The 14,855-nt window shown below is 37.6% G+C and overlaps 4 protein-coding genes across 4 annotated transcripts; 1 reads left to right on the top strand and 3 right to left on the bottom strand.

The window, feature by feature from the left end:
• Positions 1-94: 94 nt before the first annotated feature.
• Positions 95-2,208, bottom strand: LOC104764115 (small ribosomal subunit protein eS1z). The gene is made up of 7 exons (XM_010487567.3): positions 1,947-2,208; positions 1,802-1,849; positions 1,559-1,664; positions 1,182-1,319; positions 902-1,087; positions 471-671; positions 95-365 (listed from the first exon to the last, which is right to left on the bottom strand). The coding sequence occupies exons 1-7, from the start codon at positions 1,955-1,957 to the stop codon at positions 267-269; spliced, it is 789 nt and encodes a 262-aa protein (XP_010485869.2). The 5' UTR covers positions 1,958-2,208; the 3' UTR covers positions 95-266.
• A 157-nt stretch (positions 2,209-2,365) lies between these two features.
• Positions 2,366-4,985, bottom strand: LOC104764114 (uncharacterized). The gene is made up of 9 exons (XM_010487565.3): positions 4,685-4,985; positions 4,145-4,209; positions 3,906-3,954; positions 3,714-3,808; positions 3,543-3,628; positions 3,388-3,447; positions 3,217-3,298; positions 2,797-2,910; positions 2,366-2,712 (listed from the first exon to the last, which is right to left on the bottom strand). Exons 1-9 carry the CDS (start codon positions 4,869-4,871, stop codon positions 2,539-2,541), a joined length of 912 nt encoding a protein of 303 aa, XP_010485867.1. The 5' UTR covers positions 4,872-4,985; the 3' UTR covers positions 2,366-2,538.
• A 171-nt stretch (positions 4,986-5,156) lies between these two features.
• On the top strand, positions 5,157-10,144 carry LOC104764112 (multisubstrate pseudouridine synthase 7). The gene is made up of 20 exons (XM_087503019.1): positions 5,157-5,371; positions 5,749-5,830; positions 5,940-6,137; positions 6,231-6,445; positions 6,703-6,775; positions 6,870-6,926; positions 7,007-7,086; positions 7,170-7,232; positions 7,395-7,482; positions 7,616-7,719; positions 7,843-7,945; positions 8,031-8,104; positions 8,229-8,293; positions 8,393-8,568; positions 8,795-8,862; positions 8,944-9,004; positions 9,132-9,169; positions 9,270-9,338; positions 9,425-9,722; positions 9,855-10,144. The coding sequence occupies exons 1-20, from the start codon at positions 5,175-5,177 to the stop codon at positions 9,879-9,881; spliced, it is 2,136 nt and encodes a 711-aa protein (XP_087359145.1). The 5' UTR covers positions 5,157-5,174; the 3' UTR covers positions 9,882-10,144.
• On the bottom strand, positions 10,087-14,355 carry LOC104764113 (serine/threonine-protein kinase Nek2). The gene is made up of 15 exons (XM_010487564.3): positions 13,918-14,355; positions 13,248-13,387; positions 13,083-13,149; positions 12,842-12,907; positions 12,708-12,754; positions 12,558-12,603; positions 12,391-12,471; positions 12,258-12,300; positions 12,109-12,158; positions 11,946-12,027; positions 11,805-11,854; positions 11,645-11,718; positions 11,519-11,570; positions 11,025-11,426; positions 10,087-10,937 (listed from the first exon to the last, which is right to left on the bottom strand). The coding sequence occupies exons 2-15, from the start codon at positions 13,331-13,333 to the stop codon at positions 10,266-10,268; spliced, it is 1,818 nt and encodes a 605-aa protein (XP_010485866.2). The 5' UTR covers positions 13,334-13,387; positions 13,918-14,355; the 3' UTR covers positions 10,087-10,265.
• Positions 14,356-14,855: the final 500 nt, after the last annotated feature.

The following is a 14,855-nucleotide window of genomic DNA, read 5'->3' as shown; positions in this document are numbered from 1 at the left end:
TAAATGTAATATTAAAACAATATATCACTGGGGGCTGGAAAATAAGACACTTATCGAAAATTATGGAAAGTTTTGTTTCGTCGAAGAATTCAAATTCTGAGAAAAGGATGTTTAATAAATTATCAAAAACTCGGAAGTTTACACTGAGAAAAGTCATCAATACAGCAAAAAAACTGCGGGGAACAAAATAGTAAACAAAGCATTAAAAAGCTAAAGTTTAGAAGAAAAAGAGAACTCTCAATTTTAACATTTTCTCAAAACCATTCTTAAGCTCCGATGATTTCAGTAGGTTCCTCAACAGCCATCTCTTCAGCAGGCCTATCTACCTTAACACCAACATCTTCTGCTGTGTAGTCTCCGTGAATCTATAAAAACACAAGCATTCAATTTATATATATATATATATATATATATATATATCCTGGATAAATGATTTATATCATAACAAATGCGAGTTCATCTTCACTCACATCCATGAGCTTGCCAAGGTCGAATTTGGGTGCCTTGAGGATCTTGACTTTACGGATGAAAACGTTCTGAAGAGGGTAGATGCCCTGAGTTGCCTTCTCAATCTCCCTGCCAATAGCTTCGGGAATGAACTTAGCAACAAGATCCTTGAGGTCACATGAGGAGGCTTCCTTAACCATAATTTCACTCATCTTCCTGCGAATCTGAGGAATGCACAAAAAGACAGGTAAATTAACATTAAAGAGGGGAAATCAAATGAAGAAGGCAAAAGACTCATCAATAAAAGGAACTATCTTAGTTCAACATTAATAAAATATCAAAGATTGCAGAAATAAGACTCAGCGAAGTGACAACATTCAACATTCAAACCTTAGAGAAAGAGAGAGAGAGAGAGAGAGAGAGCAACAGATTCAGATAATAGCTGGATGAATACCTGACGGATTTGGCTGGATTGAGCATAGCAAGTCCTCTTGACCTGGTTAGCACGTCTCTTGGTAAAAGCGATGCAGAAAAGCCTGAGAGTGTAGCCATCGGTGGTTTTAACATCAACATGAGCCTCAATCAAAGTCTGCCACTTTTTAACCAATGACCTAAGTTTGTCAGTGGTGAAGTCCATGCCCTACAGGTGAAACAGCGAAAACTGTCAAGATCCCATCAAAAAAGAGGAAATGAAACCAGAACAGCAAATGTCGAGAAACAATGTTTGTCCTTACCCAGAACTGGCACAAAACGTTCCTGCCTTGGACATCTTCAGCTCTGAGACGGATCTTTCTGTAAGCATTATCCTCATCACCTTGAAGATCAGCTAGGGAAACCTCAAAAACTCTGTGCTTCAATCCTTCGGAGGCAATCTGGGAGAGTTTAGAAATTCGCATAACGAGGTTAGATAGATACAACGATCATCAGTCTCAAAGCCATCACATACAATACAAGACGACATTAAACTCTCTACCAGCTAATGCAAAACACTAAAAACGAATCCATTATAGGATTGCCCTAGGGTGATTCATATCAATTCAGTTGATTCTGAGAAGAGTCTTAACAGCCAAGTCATTTAAAGGAGATTTTAACAGAGAGACAGAGACATTACTTTGGTACCCTGAGTTCTGGAAACAAGTGTCTTTCCAACATTTCTACTGGTGAACATTGAAGGAGCCTTAACATCATACCAATCCTTCTTGGAGAAAGGGTCAACACTGCATCATTCATTTTCACACAACCATCAATAAAACAGATTCAAAAGCTCAATACTTGGAACATCGAGAGAGTCTTATCAATACGTCCACATTGTAAAGGAGATCAAAATTAAATTAAAGAATTTTAGAATACTTACAGCTTCTTCTTTCCTCCCTTCCGACCCTTGGAGATTCTCTTGTTTTTCCTACAACACAAGTACAGGAACACTCGCAGTTAGGTGGTGCTGAGATTTACAGATCAGATAGTAGAAACGAGGAATAATAATCTCAAGGGAAAATTACCCGACGGCCATGGCTGCGGATGATAGGTCTCGACGACGAACTGAGAAGAATCAAAAACACAGATAAAAAACCTAAAAATGCTTCTACGGCGCTTCTTCAATTTAAAGTCATCTTCTAGGGTTTGAGTTTGACACTCATATGTTTTGGGCCTATAATCGACCCATTACTGGGCTAAGCCTCACATAGAATGGCCCAATCGTTTTTTTTTTTCGTCTCCTCGTAACTCGTAACCTTGAAGTTACACAACAACAGAAAATACTCTGAGGAGAAGAGAAACAATACAACACATGAAATTATAGGATTTGTGAAAGTTTTGGTTTTTTTTTTATGAACTACTGATTAATAATACTGTAGTTATCTATCTGATTTTAAGACAAAATCATTTGACAAAGTTTGGTTCTTGTCTCGTTCGGATTGAATTTTGTTTAATTTATTATTTGGCTATTTGATTAAACTCATTAGTAAACCTTATCAGTGATTCAGTATAACCGAGAGCGAATATGAATAAAACTTATAAGCGAAAAAAGAACAGAAGTCTGCCAAGCTTTAAAACCAAAACACCAAAAAATTGTTTCAACTTTTGTGGTTTGAACTAAGAGATTTTCAAGCTTCTCAAAGCGGAAGAGAGGAGGTTGAGCTTGGCCGGAGCTTTTTGCTTGTACTCTCTCTCCAATGCAGTTGCAGCTAGAGACTGAAGCTCTGGTGCAGCCATGTCCTTGTCCTCTTTGTTCCTGCCTTTTGAGAGCTGTGCAATCGCTGATCCACACTGTTTTCAGAAAGATGTATCAGTCATTAGGTCACTGCAAACCAAAGTGGATTAAACCGGTATGAGGAAGAAAGAGGGTCTCACCAAGCATATTCCGAGAAGGGCTCTTGTGCTTTTACCACCTGTCAAGTCTATGGTTGCTGCATAGTACTTTCTTGCTGCAATAAGGTTCTCTAGTCCACCAATTGTGTAGAGAACCTAATTTTGGCGATTGCACGAAAAATGAGAATTTCGTTAGAGTTCATACATGATCAAAGCTGTAATTTAGAGTTCTGTAACAATAAAAACTTAGAAACTTTTGGATTGCAGTGCTAAAAATGCTCAAAGTTTCACAAAATACTTCGCTCTTCTATTGCTACTAACTTCCAGTGTCAGATACAATGTCTTAAACAGAGCAGGTCGTACAGTATATGACATTTTGAGGCTCTTTGGTGATAGCCGTAAGAGTATAGACAAGGAACAATTTGACTTCGTTTAATTAAGGAAATAAATAATGGGACTTACATCGGCATATGCTAGGTGGTAAAGTGGAAGAGTAGGCTGAGTTAGTATGAGCTCCTCATAGCAGAAAGCTGCTTGTTTGTACCTGTTATAGATTATAAATTAGTTGGGTTAATTGTTGCATGGTAAATTATAAGTAAAAAAAAGTCGAGTACAGAGGATAGAGAAGCACACATTTGCAAGGAAACATAAATTTCTGCAAGCTCTCTCCAGGCATCATGATCAGCCATGAATCTACATAAAGAAAGAAAAGCAGATACAGGTGATCAGCTGTGGTATGTTTTTCTAATATACTTAAATTAGTCCAGCTTGGGGTTAGTATTACTCACACTTCAAGATATTTGTTCAGATGTTCAATTGCTAAGGAAGGTTTGCCCTGTGCCTTGGCCATAGCCACCTTTCTTTTGTGTATTACCTACACATCGAGTTTTACAAACAACACTTATCATTTGGACGTAGCTTGTTGGTGGTTCCATGAAAGCAAAAAAGTTAAAGCTTACTTGATCAAGTGGATTATCCTCCAAAAGGCTCGTATACGCTTTTTCAGCCTCCTCCCACATTCCCTTTGCTTCTAGCAACAATGCCTCAAGCTTGCCTGAAATATATTACCAGGATTGGGATGTGAGCAAATGATGAAGTCCAACAAGATTGAAGACTTGCTCAGTTTGTCAAAAGGATTGATATTGCCTTACCAACACGTTTGCTATCCGGGAATTTCTTCTTCAGAACCTTGATGCAATTCTACAAAAACACAAATTTAGACTTTTTTGAGAACTCTAAATTCAATAAAAGAGGTTTAAACCTAAGAAATAGCATAACACATACAGCCTAAGATAACCGATGCAAGTTTGTCAACGAAGCCTGATCTTAAAATAGGTAATAGGATCATATAGTCCTCAAAGTACCAATGGAAAGCGTAAAGAAAATTCACCTGTGCAACATTAAGAGATTGACAGTCCATAGCTGCAATAGCTACCTGCTCATACAGGGTCCATTCTGCATAAAATAAAGGAAGAGACTTTTCTCTTTAGTTTTATCAAACAAACAATTTACAATTTCTGTAAAGTTAACAACAAAAATCATATCGAACCAGATTGGCAGAGATTCATCTAAATGAGTTCTTTTGAAACTAAAGTCTATGTTAAATTCTGAACCTGTATCAGCTAAACAAAATGCTAAACCTCACAAGTAAGGATGAAACAGTGAACAAATCAATCTAAGGACACCAGATTTAGCATTAAGCAGATATAAAAAAAGTAAAAAAAGTAACAGTAGGAAACGGAAGCAGAACCATAAAAACCAAGCAATGATTAAAATTGAATTACGAACTAATTTCGTTTAGCTGAAATTCATGATTTTTGCCGCAATTGGGTGGAGCACGATTCATGAAATCAACAAACACACTCTAACCCTCAATGAGTAACACATAAACAAAGTAGCAAAACCCAAGGAATTCAAAAATCAAACAGACCATCTGGACCAAGAGCAGATCGCTTCCCCGGATCGTTCAAGATCGAGAGACCATGCTTGAGCACAATCTCTGATCGGCGAACCTTGAGCTTACGAACGAGTGACAGATACTCCCAAACACCTCCTCCTCCATTCTCAACTTGATTCTCGAGTTGGTTTAACTGCGTCTCCTGCGTTTTCGTCACCATCTCTCTCTGTGCCTTGTGAATTTTGTGGATCTGTAATCTGTTGTTAGTGGGAAGCTCGCTCGATCACGAAAGTCGCTTTTCTTCGACAAAGAAGACATTGACATGAACCGGTTCGGTTTAATATCCGTACCGATTTAATTTAGAACATATTCGAATCCGAGTAATCTGGTTTTAAACATTTATCGGTTCGGAGGAAATCAAAAGCTCAATAACCGGGCTCAAGTCAATGGAGAACGAAACGGTGCGTTTAGAAAGCATTCGATTTCAATTGTCTTCTTTTGGCCCTTGCGGGGAACATAGGCAATGAAATTAAACAGAACTGTGTCGTCTTGTTTGCGTTTGCCGTCTCTGCTTAAACCCTACTCGAGCTTTCACTGGACAACGACAATGGCGACGACAGCTAAAAACGTTGAAGGTATGAAAACAGTAGATGAAGCTGACGTGGGCATCTCCTGTTTCATCTCCCAGCTCCCTGGCTTCCGCGGAATCCTCAAACAAAGGTTGTGATATCATTATGGTTGTTTCTTACAGATAAACATTCTTGTTCCATATAGCTTAGAGGATGAGATTAAGGTTTTCTAAGCGAAATATGAACGGAGAAAAGTTGATTAGAGCTTAGTGGTTCTGTAATTTCTATCAACTGTGTGATTCTTGATGTGGTTGGTACTTTATTTACATCACGGTTAACAAACGGATCCAAAGGAAGCACCTTTTTTGATAAATGAAACTCTTTGGTATATCCTGAGTTTTGAATTTTGAATTTTGAATTTTGATAATTATTACCTGAGTTTTGAATTTTGATAATTATTACCTGAGTTTTGAATTTTGATGCATGTACTGATTGTTTCCTTCATTTTTGTGTGGGTGTGTTTCGTAGATACGCAGACTTTATTGTTAATGAAGTGGATATCCATGGCAATGTGGTTCATTTGACATCCTTAGACTTGCCTCCTGAGATGGTTTGTCTCTCGCCTCATTTAAATTCACCTGTTGTATGAAGCTATGTTTATGTTTCGATTTTTATTTTTTAGTTTGTTTGTGCCAATTTCGTTGTTGTTTGTTGTGAAGGATGTGAAGGAGGAAGATAAAAACAAAAGTTCTGATAGTGAACCCCAAAACTATACTTCTGCAATTGAGTCATTCAAATCCATTTCCAATGCCACTGATGCAGAGCGTTTGGAAACATTGATCAATCAAGTCACCTCAGGAACTGATGAAATCTCACTTGTTGTTCTTGATCCAAGTTCTGACAAATCCATGAGAACGGTATTGGTTTTGATTACAGAGTTACATATCCTGTTATCAATATCAACTTTTGACTTCTTACTATATTTTATTTTTTCTTGTACTACTAACCAGGCTATCCACAACTTTGTTAAAGAGAATTTCAAGTTCCTTGTGACTGACACTGTTGATGGTCCTGATTCTACTTCAAAATGCATCCGTGTGCGAGTGAATTCAGGAGCCCATAACAACAGAGGTAATAGATCAAAGAAACGGAAGGAAAGAGGCGATAAACCTTTTGATAGCAGAGGTTCAGAGCATTGGCCAGAGCATGTTGGCAAGTTTCTCAGGTAACAATTATAAATCAACTTCTATCTGACATAAAATGGACTATGTGTTGGGACTAGTATATTAGTCTATCTTCCAAAATGTATGACCTGAATTGGATATCCTACTATATTGGTGTCTTGAAGTTACTGATTCAATAACAAAATAGTGCATTTTATGCTTTATGCACCATATAGTCTCTGCAGTGCCTTTATTTGATCATTACGTTTGAAACTGCAACATATGTGTCACTTGATTTATCATTGGTTTAAGTTTATAGGTTCCATCTGTACAAGGAGAACAAAGATACACAAGAGGCCTTGGGATTGATTGGAAAGATGCTAGGCGTTCAGGTGTTTCCCATCTTCTTCCGTATATAAAAGGGCTGTTTTATCTCAAGCCATTGTACTTTCCTTGCTAAGCTGTGTCGGTTCTTGAATTTTACAGCCAAAGTCCTTCGGATTCTCTGGAACAAAAGATAAGCGGTCTGTTTCAACTCAGTGTGTAAGTTTTTTCTACCTGTTTTCTTGGTAAGATGAGTTTAATATTTACAATGCATAATAAGAGAATGTTTGGGCATTTAGGTAACTGTTTTCAAACAGCAAGCTAGTAAATTGGCTGCGCTGAACAAGAGATTGTTTGGGATCAAAGTTGGCGACTTCTGGTAAGCCAACATATTCTTGAATGTTATCATTTTGACTTTATTGTTGTGATCATAAACTCATAATGTTAATGATGACTTTTCAGCCGTGTCAAAGAGGGCCTTCTCCTTGGACAGCTCATGGGAAACAGATTTACCATCACGTTAAGGTGAGAATGTAACTGGTCATTGTAAAAAGAAACTCTATGATCGTCGATTAACTTCCAAATTTTCTTATTCAAGAACATTTTTATTATATTTCGGTGAGAAGGGATGAAAGATCTTCTTGTGCATGGAATATCTTAATAGTATAAATTTTCATATTTTTTCAGAGGAGTGGTTGCTGATTCTGAAGAAATTATAAAAAAGTCTGCAGAGTCCCTGGGGAAAGATGGCTTTATCAACTATTTTGGCTTGCAGGTACTATTCACCTGTCGAGTTGTAATCGACTTGAACTTTTGCATTGTAGTATTGGGTTCTGCTTCTCGGAAAAAGTCACTTAAATCTTACTAAAAATTAATATTTTCTGATGAATTGTGTATTTGTGTGACAGCGTTTTGGAAGTGGTTCAGTACCAACCCACCATGTCGGAGCTGCACTATTGAAAGGAGAGTGGAAAGATGCCGTAGACATGATTCTTAATCCAAGAGAAACTGATATCCTTTAACATGACCTAGTCTCAGCTACAATTGCTAATCCCCCTCAAAATCATATTGTGGCTCTACGAAATTAGGAACGCAGCAATGCATGTTTTTCTTGACTTCAAGCATTTTTTCTACAAAGGCATGTTGTAAATGATGCTCGAGAATATTACAAAGAAACTGGCGACATTGACGGGACTTTAAGGCAACTACCGCGATACCTCGTTGCTGAAAGAGCCATAGTAAGTATCCAGCTACTCCTGTATGGGTTTTCTCGTTCATAGGTTTCCATGATAATCAGTTTTAATCTTGGGTGTTTTGAAACAGCTGCAGTGTCTGAAGAAATGCCCTGGTAACTACCTGCAAGCTCTGAAAGGCATTCCCAGAACTTTAAGAATGATGTACGCGTTTGGTTCTTTATATAGCTGAAGTTCTTCCGGAACAGTTTGCCTCTTGCGACTGAGATATGACATATGCCAAGCAGTTTTTTTTTATCATACTTTATATGTGATTCTTTTCATGCAGGTACGTACATAGTTACCAAAGCTACTTATGGAACAATGCAGCAAGTCTGCGCGTCAAAAAATATGGTACATCAGATTTTTTTTTCTTTATAAATCTTGGGCCGTTCTGTATGCAAGTCGATGTAGGTTTACTGCTCACTCATTGTTTTTCTTGTGGTCTGGCAGGGACGACCCAAGTTGTGTTGGGGGACTTGGTAAGTACAAAGGTAGATGCTGCAACAAAAATGGTTGATAGTTTGACATCTGAGCACAAGGAAAACAACGAAGAGGCATTGGATTGTGACCAGGTAGACGATACTGCTATTGTAGATCTTCCAGCTGAAAGGAGTGACCTTGTTAAGGTTAGTTTTTATTTCGAACTTTTTCTTATTTGGCCGTTCGTAGTTGATATTTTTTGCTCCTTCAGATTATGATGAGCTAATGGAACTTCGGGATTGAAATTTGATTCATGAGATTTCTGCATTGTCATTTTCCATATTCATAGATGCTTTGATGCATTTACATTCTCATTGGTATTTTGCTAATGCTAGCATTATTCATGTGTAATGCTTTCTTTTGTATCTTTAGGTTGCAAGTATAGAGGATTTGGAAGCTGGAACTTACTCAACCAGTGACATCGTCCTCCCTCTACCTGGGTAAGTTGCTGGAAGAATTTTTCAATACGAGTAGTTTTAACATTGTACTATTGAAACCTAACTTTCTCTTTGCTTCAACAGTTCAAGAGTCATTTACCCTTCCAATGACAATGCGGAAATTTATCATGATTTGGCAAAAAAGGTTTGTTAATACCACATTCAAGCATTCCCTGATTGTTCTCGAAATATTGAAGTCACTTATTCGCAGTGTATTCTTTCTAGAAATATCTCTGCTGATGAATCTATAAATTTTTGCGTACATTGTTCAGGACGGTATCAGCCTAACTGACAGCATTCACGGTGTAAAGTAAATTCCCTTATGCTCTTTTTCTTGTAGATTTTTATGGTTGTAACTCTGCATCACCACGAGCATCTACCTTATTCTACTAATAAAAGTATCGTTTCAGGGAATTCTCGATAACTAGCATGACTGGTGGTTATAGACGTGTATTCCAGAAACCAATAGACTTTGAATGGTACGCAGTGTATAGTTAGAACGTTCTCCAGTTTTGAAATCAGAGACTCTATGAGGGGAGACTAATTTCGCGGGTAATTGCTGCAGGGAGTTACTCAGTTACACTGACAGCAATAAACCATTGGCAGAGACAGATCTGGACAGGATAATCATGACAGTGGATAAAGTTGGATCTGCTGAAGAAGTTGAAGATGAATCAATGAATTCTGATTCTAACCCTGCTGAAACTGATTTGAAAGACCAGACAGAGAGAAAAGAGGATGAAAAAGACACTGGAAATCCAAATTCTAAGCAGACACAGATGGCGCTTAAAATGGCACTCACTCTTCCATCATCTTGTTATGCCACAATGGCAATCAGAGAACTGTTAAAGACGTCAACTTCTGTAAGTACTCAAACTGCTATATTTCTGAAATTCCTGAATTCACTTGAATTTGGTACTTTTACGTTTACAAATTAAAGTTAAAACATATTTCTTAACATCTGAATACTGTTCTTTTGGGGGATTTAATGGCAGGTTGCATATCACAAGACACTTAACTAGTGATTAACATCCGCTCCTCGTGGCTTGCACACAATGCGTATAATAAAGGCATTTGCTCTACAGTTTTACTGGTTATACTACTCTGTTTCAGTTGCTTTGAGGTCTTACTCTCCATGACTCTATACTGTCTGTTTTAAACATGTGTACATTCATGTATTTGTGCTGAAGTTCAGGAAATACTTTTAAACATGTGTACATTCATGTATTTGTGCCAAGTCTTTTCTTGAATTTCAATGTATCAGATACAGAGGGTCAGCTACTCATTTAAGAACACAGCCTAAGTAGTTAACTTTGAAACAATTTTCTTGACATCTGGTTGGAAAAACTGTTAAAAGTGGAATATTTTCACATCACAACAGGTTAGAATTAGAAATCACCCGTTTATCAATCTTCCAGCTTATTAGTAGTAGATTCCTTGAAGCTCTTGGACAACCAAATTGCTGTTTCTCTGGGTGAGACTTTACCTGGACCAAAGGGCCTCAACAAGACATTGAGCTCATCGTACCTCTCATCTTGAAGCAACCTTGCACTGAATTCAAGCAATCCCTCCAATGCCTCAGCCCGTTGCTGATAAGAACTAGGATCAAATCGTTGTCTCCTTACACCTGACGAACCCCTGCTTGATGCTCCAGCAGTTGCATTCTGATCAGATGATTCACTCCTGTTTTCCAGATATGCATCTTCATACACAGCCTTCATTATCGCTCCTTCTCTGTTTAGGCCTGGTTCAAGTGTAAATTTGTCTTTGGTTATTAAGCAGTCTAGTGGTGGCTCTGGAGGTGGACTGTAGGAACCTTTAGACGATGCTTTCTTCTTCTTCCCACGAACAACCGGAACAAAAGGCTCTTCCTCATATGACGCTAGCGGAAACTCAATCTTGTCAATTCTTGGTGCATTCATTGACACGTCCGGAGAATTAATCTGATGGAGAAAACTGGTTTTTGAAATGTACAGAGAGTCTTTGATTTCTTTTGCAGGTTTTCTTGAGTTAGGCATGGAGGCTCTGCGAATCAAAGCGGCTGGTTTTCGGTTTGTACGCTGTGATGAAACAGGAAGCTGCAACATATAGAAACCACCGTTCTTTTACTCTGATAAAACAATCAATAAAACCAGTAAGAAGAGCATTTTGGATGGATCACTTACTTGACCACGGTCACTCCTAGGCTGTCTCGGTCTCACAGGTGAGGCTGAAGCTCTCACTGGAACATACCTAGAACTCTTAGAAACCTCTGAAGTTCTATGAACACCCGTTCCTTCACCACTTTCATCTGTAGACAAATCCAGTTGCTTTGCACGGTTCAGATATGCGGGTACAGGTTTTTTTATGGACGACATAGAATCTTCCTGGTTACCCCTAAACCTGCTTGGACCAAAGCTATGGCTTTTGCCAGCAGGGCGCCTTCTCTGCTCGGGAAAACTGTTTCTCCTGGTGGATTCAGATTCTGGCCATTGCGCAGGCAATACATTACCTGCTGGATCATTCACCTTCAAATGAATCTTCTGGATATACGGCTGAAGCAGCGGTTGTCTGAGAAGCTCAGCAGCCTACACAGAAGAAGAGCAATGATGTTTACTGATCAAGTTTGTTCAGTTTCAGGTTATGACCATATACCAACGGACAGAATCAGATGACATACGCTTGGTCGGAGTTCTGGATTTTTCCGGAGCATACTCTTAACCAGACCTCGGCTGAAGAAAGCAGCACGCAAAATCAGTAAACTCTAATAGATCACACATTTAGACAAATAAGGTAGTAGACTTACAACGCAGCAGAATATTGTGCCGGAAGTGGAGGAACGATTGATCTGTTAATCCTGTTTATTAGTCCTTGCATGTCCTGCAACCATTTGAAACGCCAGGGACCATTAGGAACTTCTCATGAACGTAACCCGGAGGAACATAAATCTAACTTTTAGAGCTTACAAAAGCTTTAAATGCAGGTTTCATAGCTGTCATCTCATACATACAACATCCTGAAGAAAAGAAGATAGAGGTTCAGATGAATATATTCTTTCGTATCTTAAGCTAAAGGTTAAATATCTCAGCCATGAATGAGAAACTTGCCAAGCGACCAAATATCAGACTTGGACCCATAGGGTATATCAGCTAGAAGCTCGGGACACATGTAGCTTGGTGTTCCAACCACCTGGTTTTTCAAGAAGGGTAACGATCAAACCTGAGTTTAAAGCAAATATATATGTGAGATATTGAAAGTAACTATACTTACTGAAGACGCGAGGTCATCTGATGTTAAGACCTTAGCAAGTCCGAAATCGCCTGCAGAGATCATAGAGCCGATTTGTTACATTTTAGTCGATGTTGTCTTAGTCTGACTAGGAAAATGATATAATGTGACACATATGTTAAGCAACTCACCAAGGCGTATGTCTTGATCCTTTGTCAAGAATATGTTCGAACACTGAATGGATCAAAATAAGTTAGTTCTGTATCAGTATGGGTGGAGATTTTTCAATATTTTGTGTTGGTCTCCTGGACAATCATAACCAACCTTGACATCGCGATGAAGAATGTGATTGGCATGCAAGTATTCAAGAGCCAATAAGAGCTGAACAAGCCATTTGCAGAGTTTCTGATAAAACAAAAAAGAAGTTTCAAGAGATTCAGAATTGTGAGTATCAAATCGTCAGAATTGTATCAAACAAGTCTAGCAGAAACCTCTTCGGAGAAGTGTACGCCGTTGGTTTTCTTTATCGCGTCCGCCCTGTAAGGAAGAAGAAACAGGAGCAGCAGAGAAGTCAGTTAGTATATCAGAGAGCCTCTTTTCTAGCCACACAGGGGAAGACTGCTGAGAAGGAATAAGCTTACATGTCTCCTCCTTTGCAGTAGCCTATGATAATGCACACATAGCACCCCTGATAGCACACATCCATAGACAATAGAACTGGTTATATATTCAAATACTTAGTTCACGAAATGAAAAGATATGTGATAAATGATACCTTTTCAACCCAAGAATCTTTATATTCCACGATGAATGGGTTATGTATCTTTGAAATCAACTCCATCTACAAAGGAGATCACAGGATATTGTTACTCTACAGAACAAAAGTCAACAGCTATAGCTCAAGAATACTGTATGATCGGTTACAGCATATCTGAAAGACTATCGACATCAAACAATAAAGCAACATAAAAGGTCACTGTCATACAGAGAATCTTCAAAATGATTAAGATAACAACCTCTTGATGAGCAGATCTTCTTGTCCTACCAGTCTGCCGAGCAAGCCGGATTTTCTTCAAAACATACCTTTAGACAGCAAAGCAGATGACAAGAAAATTCAAAATCCGGAAATAATATTTACACACAGTCACAGAACCCTGTTTAGAGGTGAAGAAGGTACTCACAGTTTCTTCTCATTTTTATGTCTGACAAGAAGAGCTGACCCAAAGGAACCTTTTCCAATTTGCTCAAGAACCTCGTAATTCTCCATTGACAAACTCTGAGAATCACCTCCTTTTTGTCTTAATGTCGTCGACAATAGAATCTGAAATCCAAAGGAAGATACAAGATACATTTTATTGTCAATCTATCCTTAACAAACATGGTACCTTTCTGGACATTATAACTAAACTATCAAATAGAATGAGCAAAAAAAGTAGTCAATAAAACGGAAAAAAGTTAAAACTTTCTTTCTTCGATTCTTCTAAAAGTGTTGTCACTAACCAAAACCCAAAACCCACCAACCTTAAAAGTCAATTAGCCACCAAAACGGATTACTCTTTCCAGAAATTTTTGAAAATAAAAAGGTAACCCAGTCGAAAAAAATCGAATCTTTCGTCTTAAAACATGCAAGAATTGAGTTTTTTTTTTACATGTACCGGTGTTGTGAAAGATGAAATCTTTTATGAGAAAAAACTACAGATTTCATTAGCTCGCATTCACAGAAATGAACAGCCCATCAAAATTGAGCCAGTCGATAACACAACATTTTTGCTAAATAAACAAGAAACCGTTACTTGGGTTCGAAACTTAAACAAGGAAAGAGGTAAAGAAAGAGAGAGAGAGAGAACAAACCTAAAACGGCGTCGTTGAGAGACTCAATCGGCAGATTTAAAAGATGAAAACGAAGAAGAAGTTGAGAGAGGAGGAGACAGTTTCTGCATTTCCTGAAGGAAACTACAGAACGGCACCGTTTCCGGAGAAACAGCAACGGTAGTGAAGAAGAGGCATTGGAAGGAAACGAAGAAGAAGAAGAAGATGAAGAAATTGGTTCGCCATTGTATGTATGTATGTATGAGAGACCTCTCTCTCTCTCTCTCACAGAGGAAAACGACAGATTTTGCTTAATGGGAAATAAGACTTTGTATTTTTCCTTTTATATATATAAAATTGAGACAACAATATACTTTATTATTTATTTAATCTTATGCTAATTATTTAATATCTGATTTTTACCCTTTTGTCTGAATGATGTGACTTTACTTTATTTATAAAAAAAAAAAAAAAAAAAAATCGAAGTTTGTAGCAGAAAAAAAAAAGCATAAAATGACAAATTCGTCTTGGGATAATTTATATTAATTTTTGTAGTTCGTGCACTACGAATTATTAAATACTATTTGAGCAATAATTGAATAGGTCGCGTTCCCAAATTTTTTGATTTGAAAATTGTTCAATTCTTTTACTATAGACTAATTTTAGCTTTTGGTTATCGCAATAAGTTGGATTGTTTTGTTTGTCTTGAACTTCTTTTACTTAAAATAAATTAAACTAGAATTAAAGGATAAGTTATAACATTTCTTTATGCAAAAAAAATTAAATAAATAATGTATATAAGATGTCTAGAAGCAAGAGTCTCTTTGTTTATGAGCTCAAGTCTTCTTTAAATTTAGAAAATAGAACTAATACACAATTTGTAATTCCTTGTTTCTTCTTGCTTGCTTTGAAGAAAAAAAAAAACAGTGATTATAGGTTAATGTATCGATCAACAACAACAACAACAACAACAAAAAGGT

Source organism: Camelina sativa, chromosome 19 (assembly GCF_030686135.1).
Source record: "Camelina sativa cultivar CO46 ecotype springtype chromosome 19, ASM3068613v1".
NCBI lineage: Eukaryota > Viridiplantae > Streptophyta > Magnoliopsida > Brassicales > Brassicaceae > Camelina > Camelina sativa.
The sequence above is the reverse complement of the archived record's forward strand: the minus strand, read 5'-3'. Positions and strand labels throughout refer to the sequence as shown.